This window comes from Pterocles gutturalis, unplaced genomic scaffold, assembly GCF_000699245.1.
Source record: "Pterocles gutturalis isolate BGI_N339 unplaced genomic scaffold, ASM69924v1 scaffold26332, whole genome shotgun sequence".
In the NCBI taxonomy this organism is placed as follows: Eukaryota; Metazoa; Chordata; class Aves; order Pterocliformes; family Pteroclidae; genus Pterocles; species Pterocles gutturalis.
In genome coordinates, this window is record NW_010116178.1 from 1 (window position 1) to 7,159 (window position 7,159).

The 7,159-nt window shown below is 49.0% G+C and overlaps 1 protein-coding gene across 1 annotated transcript in view; it reads right to left on the reverse strand.

Annotated features, from left to right (window-relative positions):
- Nucleotides 1–938: 938 nt before the first annotated feature.
- Nucleotides 939–7,159, reverse strand: part of LOC104463206 (DNA topoisomerase I, mitochondrial-like) — a 7,788-nt gene continuing 1,567 nt past the window's right edge. Inside the window, exons 2-8 of the mRNA XM_010075436.1 lie at nucleotides 6,464–6,585; nucleotides 5,463–5,585; nucleotides 4,781–4,968; nucleotides 3,916–4,060; nucleotides 2,345–2,488; nucleotides 1,631–1,816; nucleotides 939–1,025 (exon numbers count right to left, since the gene is read on the reverse strand). Coding sequence (XP_010073738.1) covers nucleotides 939–1,025; nucleotides 1,631–1,816; nucleotides 2,345–2,488; nucleotides 3,916–4,060; nucleotides 4,781–4,968; nucleotides 5,463–5,585; nucleotides 6,464–6,529 — 939 coding nt within the window. The 5' untranslated portion in view covers nucleotides 6,530–6,585. The remainder of the gene's footprint in view (nucleotides 1,026–1,630; nucleotides 1,817–2,344; nucleotides 2,489–3,915; nucleotides 4,061–4,780; nucleotides 4,969–5,462; nucleotides 5,586–6,463; nucleotides 6,586–7,159) is intronic.

Sequence of the window (7,159 nt, forward strand, 5' to 3'; positions counted from 1 at the left end):
CCAGCCAGTTCCCAATCCATCTCACTATGAGATGACAGATGAGGTCAGGCCCTCATCTACCAGAAACCAGCACAAATTCTACCTAAACCCAAAGAACCTCTCTGGAGGTCAACAATTTCTGCCCATCTATGTCCAAGAGGACACATCTTGCATCCAGTATCACATGTTGGGTATATCACGCCCAATATCTTTGCTCTACAGCGCACATGGGGCTGCAGCTCGACTGTAAACAGAAGATGCTAAGATTCATCTGGCATTTGGAGGAAGCTTTACTTGTACCAAGAAAGCCTATCACAGATAAATCCTATATCACCAGAGAGGACCAGCCTCTTCAGAGGAAAGATGGTCAAGTGGCTTTGTAGGGGATGCAGGCAGAGGGGACGCATGGGTGGCAGCACCCCACATCCCATACCGAGGAAGAGAATGGAGGAGATTTTTTGCAGGCGAATAGCTCAGGAGGGAAGGCTGCAGCACATCCCTGCAGCATCCCTGTGCTTCGGCAGCCTCTCACGCTTTTGCCGAGCCCCAGCAAGGTGCAAACACGTCAAACAGCTGAGGTTTGAGACCTCCAGCAATGCCCTGAACAACATGGGCATGGGCAGACCTTTGTAGGCTAAAAAAAAAAGCCCAAACAGATGAATTAGAGGAGGGAAGGAGCAGAAAGCCACTTTCTTAGCAGGTACAAGGGTTATTCTTGCCAAGCCTGAATTCAGACATGCAGAGATGTTACCAGTGCAGGAAGAAGATGGAAAAAAAACACAACACAGCATCCCAAAAGGGTGCTCAAACCCTTACAGTGGTGTCTCTGGAGGGAGATGGTTAAAACCAGGGTAAGGGATGACATTGATGCAGCACCACAGCCTGGGAGGCTGCAGGCTGGGCAGGAGTGTCATGGGTTCACTTCTACCCCTCTGGGCCATCAGTGCTGTCTGAAAAGCTTAGAGGTGACAACTCACGCTGAGCCTGTCAAAGAGGTCATCTCCTGGGTCCTTGTTCTTCATGAACAGCTTCAGGTTCTTGAACACCTAAAGAGGAGGCAAGGATGGCCCTGGTCAGGGACCAGGAGCAAATTGCTCCCAGACATCTCCCTCATCTCCATCTGCCTCCTCATCCAGACAGACTCTAATTCAGACTCGTAGTACACATCCTACCACACCATCAACCTTCTCAACTTCAAGGGCTGCTACCAAGACCTCAACGCCACTGGTACCACAGGCTGTTTTCCCCCATCTCTGCTATCTCTGGCACTCCAGTTTCCCCACAAACACCATTAAAGTAATTTATCCCGTGGGAAAAGCAAAAAATAAAATATCAATGAGGACAGTTCAAGTCCTAATGCCCACCAGTCAATTAAGGATGCTCCAGCAGAACTTCTCGCTCATAGTTCATGAGCTAGAACAACCTTGAAAGCCCTATCCCAAAGTTTCTCCCCCTTCTCCAAGCCAGGATCAGCATGTACGTGTCCTCATCACCCAGCACCATTGCATCTCACACACATGCTGACATTGTGGTATTAAAGCACAGAAGGCATCTTTGCAAAGGATTTTAGACTTGGGATTGATGACCACTGAGCCAATCAAGCCACCCCAATTGCCATGCTGGCTGCTGACTCCCCTCCTGCTCTACTCACCAGCTTCTCCACCGACACTTTGTTGTAGTAACGGATCGAGTCTTTCCCAAGGAAGTCAAACTCCACCACATACTCCTGCCCATCCAGCTCAGGGTGAAGTTTAATGTGCTCGATGCGCAGAGAACAGCAGCCAACTGTGTCTGCAGTCTCCCCTTCCTCCTTCTCATTGCCAGCTCGCAGGGCCAGCTGGAAGGAGATAGCAAGTCATCCATCCCAGCCCACCTCAACTCCCCTTTCCAACATTCTTAAAGTGGATGTGGACACCAGGGCAGGGGGGAAAAAAGTTTTCTCAGGACGGTGTCTCAGTGAATGGCTGTTGGGACCCTGGTGGAAACCAAGCAGTGACTGCCTCCAGCAAGCCAGCAAGAGATTATTTCACTGCTCTAGGAAACCCTGAAATATCCCCCCAGAATAAAGTTATCCAGCTCTCCCTTGGGGTCTTCGCCATCACACAGAGACACACATGCAGGTGAAGTCCAGGAAGGACAGTACAGCTCCTGCACTGCCACACAACTGCATCCTCATACAAGCATCAGCAGATAGGAGTCACCATCCTCCATGATCACTTCCAGATGCCTCATGAGGAGCAACTCTGGCTAGTACAACTAGCAGACAAAAAAATAAAAACCAAACTACAGAGAGTGGATTAGGTAAACTAAATCCCAACCTCCACAGAGATGTGGGATTTGGGGGCCAGGGTGAGGCTGCAGATACCTTATCAATGAAGTAGAGGGCTACTGCTATTTGCCGCTTCTTCATCTCCTTGGACTTCCAGTCGGCTCGGTACCGAGCACGGATTTTGTGGACAACATCCTTTAAGCGCCGCGCTACCTCATACTTCTGCCAATCCTTCTCCCCCTAGAAAGAGAGGCCAAGACATTTTCACCCAGTGCCCCATCTTCCCTCCACCACTACCAGTCAAACCTTATTCTGGGAATTCCTCCAGCAGCTAACTACTGCTCAAACCCCATTGTTTTCTTGAGTAAAATTGATGAAGTGGAAAAATCAGAGCAGACACAGCTCACATAGGGTTTCTGTGCCCTCTTCTGGCTGCCTTGGACCTGGGTTCCTGGCCAAGTCTGAGCTGCACATAGTCTGGAGATGTCCTCAACCAGCACACAGCAAGTGAGGAGCCAAGTATTGCATGGCCATGGCCACTGCTGCTTAGACACCACCAACAGGGACTGACACAATGTAGTCACTCAGTTGTGCCCAACTTGCATGCAGTGTCCTCATTTACTCTGAGGACTAGAAGGAGTTTTAAATCACCTTACCCTCTACACAGTGTTTCACTCTCTCCCTCCCTCCTCGCATGGAACTACAGATCATAGAATCATTGGTTTGGATTGGAAGTGACCTTAAAAATCATCTAGCTCCAATCCCCTGCAGGACCTATGCAGAGACACCTTCCACTAGCCCAGGTGATCCCAACTCCCCCTGCTCTCCATTTATTGGCCTAAATGAATTCAACTCCATAGACTCTGGTCCCTCTGAGCACCTGCCTCACTTTCAACAGCCTTCCCTGGACACATACGAGCAGCATGGCACAAGGATGGCTCTGCCAGTAGCAATGCATCCCCTGGATAAGCTTGATTCTTAACAATCATCTCTGTCCTTTTCCCTTCACTATCCAATGGCACACCAATTAATTTCGTTTACCCCCTTTTTCTTTGGAGGGGGAAAAAAAATACATTTTTGTTGACATGCCACATCTAGAGTGTGTTGACATGCCAGCTCTGGAGTCCTCAGCCCAGGAAAGACATGGACCTGTTAGAGCCAGTCCAAAGCAAAGCCATGAAGATAGTCCAAGTGCTGGAGCACCTCCTGCACAAGGACAGAAAGTTGGGGTTGTTCAGCCTGGAGAGGAGAAGGCTCTGGAGGGGACCTTGGAGCAGAATTCCAGTGCTTAAAGGGGGCTACAGGAGAGATGGGGACGCACTCTTGATCAGGGAGCGGAGTGACAGGATGAAGGGGAATGGGTTTAAGCTAAAAGAGGGTAGATTTAGATTAGATATTATGAAGAAGTTTTTTACTGTGCAGGTGGTAAGGCACTGGAACAGGTTGCCCAGAGCAGCTGTGGATGCCCCATCCCTGAAGGTGTTCAAGGCCAGGCTGGATGAGGCTTTGAACAACCTGGTCTAGTGGGAGGTGTCCCTGCCCATGGCAGAGTGATTGGAACAAGATGATCTTGAAAGTCCCTTCCAACCCAAACCATTCTGCTTTTCCCTGATCTTTCCACCTGGCAAAAAGCAACAGCTCTGCCTGAAGAGCAACATCACTCCTACCTTCAGCTTGGAGCTGGGGTTCAGCATGATGTATTTCAAAGTGTTCTGGATGTTTTCTGTCCATGAGGCCAGCCAGGTAACCGTGTTGTCAAAGCGCACCTCCTTCCACTTGTGCCCTTCTGGTGGCTTGGGGATCTTGGAGTCCCTGTGGGCAGAGCAGGGTTACAGCCCTCAGACCATGAAGAATAAAGAGGTTGTCAGCTCAACAGCTTCTTCACAGCAAGCCAAGGATGGTCACCACACTGTAACATTACTTAGAGAAAACATACAGTCTGCCCAAAATTGCTCCACAACTTGATCAGGTCTTTATTGTTAAGATGCTGGGGACAACAAGAGAATTGCTGGGCTGGTGCAGAGTGTTTTGAATGAAGGACACAAGGTCTTCATATGGGTGGTTTAAGACCAATCCAATTTAAATAACTTAGAGGGCAAACACTCTTAACCCAATCACTGCTTTTCCTCCTTCCAGGGAGCATCCCAATGCTTCCAGCCAGCATGAGGTACCCATAAAATGAGGAGGAATGGCTTGTTTGGAAGAGAAGCACAGAAATGTCCCTTCTTCAAAGAGACCATAGGAGCACTGCTGTGTTTGCAGTTGATGTGGGCATCCTGGGAGCTGCTGACCACCTTCCTGGCCACTGTTCATCCACGGTAAAACTAGAAGTCAGACATAACTGCAAAGCAGACATCTGGAGGTGACCAGGAGGTGCTAGAAGGGCTCTGTTAAGTTCAAGCCTCAGGGTGTGCAAAGCAGTTATTGTAGGAGACAGCAAAACCCCAGAGCAGCTCCAGGCAGAGGAGGTGTGCTGTTTACCGCAGTCCCAAAAGCAGCCCCATCAGCTCAGCTCCTCCTGTGGCAACTCACTTGCTGCAGTTGATGATAACATCTTCTGGCATGATCCTCTTTTTCAGCATGCCCATTTTGGGGTGGTCACCACGGCCACGGAAAAGCCCCGGTGGCTCGGTTTTGAAGTTGCCTATCTTCTCCCGATGCCCATCAAGGATGCAGTACCCATACTCCTCCTGGATCTTATCCGCCTCCTCCTTCAGTTTCTGAAATGAGTGCCATGCCATCATCATCCCACAGGATGAAACCAAAAACCAATGACTCATGCATGCCTATCACTAACCTTTTTCCCTGGAGAAAGCAGAGCTCAAAGGGTAGCAGGAAGAAGTGAACACGGACCCGAGTCCACTCCCAACAATTGGCTCATCTCCACCCACTTTGCAAACCCTCACAGTGATGCTGTCCCAGCATGATAGGCTGGTGAAACAAGCCTGAATGTCCCTCTAGCAAGGTCCACCATCCTCTGGACAGAGCAGGACCCCAAACCACAGTCCAAGGATGACTGGTACCCTGCAAAGCCATGAAACATGCAACATCTGCAGATATGTGTAATGGAGTGTGATGGTCATGGAGACAGAGCTGGTCCAAAGGCCAGAGAGGTCCTAGGTCAGGACATAACACCAGGAAAGGAGACAATATATCTCAGTTTGGTCCCAAAACATATCAGCCAGTCCCAGATATCATAGGAAACAGTCCTCACCTGCTTCTCCTCTTTGGAGAGTGCTTTTCGTGCCTCACTTTTGTCCACAAAGTACTTATGGATCTCCCTGAAGTCGCACTTGTCCAGTTTCTTGATTATCTTCTTCTCCTCTGAAGTCATCTCCTGAGGAAGAGATGAGAGGGGCTTGATAAAGCCAGGGGGCAAAACCAACTTGGCACAGAACTGCTGCCTATGCCTCTCCTTCCCAGAAAAGGAAATAGAGACCTACATGCCAGTTCTCCAGAAAAACCAAAAGGAAGCAGCCACCCCAGCTATCCTAGCCACATCATAGAATCACAGAATGGTTTGGGATGGAAGGGACCTTCAATATCATCTAGCTCTAAGCCCCCTGCCATGGGCAGGGACACCTTCCACTAGACCATCCAGCTCAAAGCCTTATACATGCAAGGGCAGACAAAGCTGATGCAACAGGAGGCCAGGATACCTTGAGGAATCTGAGCCTGCACCCACAGAGAAGAAAATGCATCCAGCCCTGGGGTGGAGCAACCTCTAACCTCTGCTGTGGACACAAGTGGTCCCCAAGCAGCCTGCAGAGACTGCAAAAGCAGCACCAAGGGTATATGGGGGACACAGAAACTTGCCCTAGTAGGGGTCTTGCCTTTATTTGGGAACTGAGCTGTGATGCTGTGGGACCATGAGGTTAATCCTTCAGAGGGACACATGTCCCAAACTGTTTGTGAAGCTGTTTGCAAGACACAGCAGCTGCTTTCTTAGGTAGAACTGCTAAAACTCAGAGGGAGCACAAGTGCCAACGTGAATCCCTCAAGGATGCTGCAGGCAGCAAGCTCCAGCCCAAACCCACAAGAAGCAAGGAAATCAATCATATCATTTAAAATCTCATAATTATATGATTATCAATAAAGAACAAAGACAAAAAAAACCCTCATCCCCTCTATCCACACAACAGCCTTGGATCTGCCTGGGGATGAGAGGTTTAATGCAGATGACCTACAGCAAGGAAACCCTTGTAGGGAACATACCTTCCTCCAGTCACTGAAGAAGTTGTTCTGGAAGATCTCCTTGGTCGTATATTCATGATCGAGCATTTTGGCATAGAAGGTGGCAATTTCCTCTGTGGCCAGGCTCAGCTTCAGGGGTTTGCCTGGGAAGGGAGAAGAACTTGAGCGTCACTTACAGAGATAGCCCAAGCCCACAGCTCCTTCATTTTCTTTTCCAAGAGTGTAAATCCTGATTTATAGTAAGGTAACTGAGCCACAGGGCTTTCAGCAGCCACCATGCCATGATAAGTCACAAATTAATGACTCCACAGGACAACACAAAAAGGTTTGCTTTCTCACCATGGGAATATTTTCTTCCATAACCATGCTGAATAGCTAGGATCTCACTTGGAGATCCAAGTTCCTCCACTTTCCCATGCGGATGGAGCAACCACAGGAAACTCAAAGCTGAAATCCATGCAATAGATACAGATACAAGAACCTCTCATGGTTGTCCAGTGGATCTTGGATCACTTCTTGGAGGCAGAAAAGCCACTGTCCTCTCCTCTCTTTGGCTAGAGCAATGAAGTCTAGTGAATCCAAAGAACATCTTGGCTCTTCCCAGGAAACCAATACTTTGAAATAGCTTTTCTAGGCAATCTGCAGGAAGAGAACCCTGCAGAGTTCCAGGGTATGGTTCAGTCTTACCTGTGCCAAACACTCTGGGTTTTGGCATTC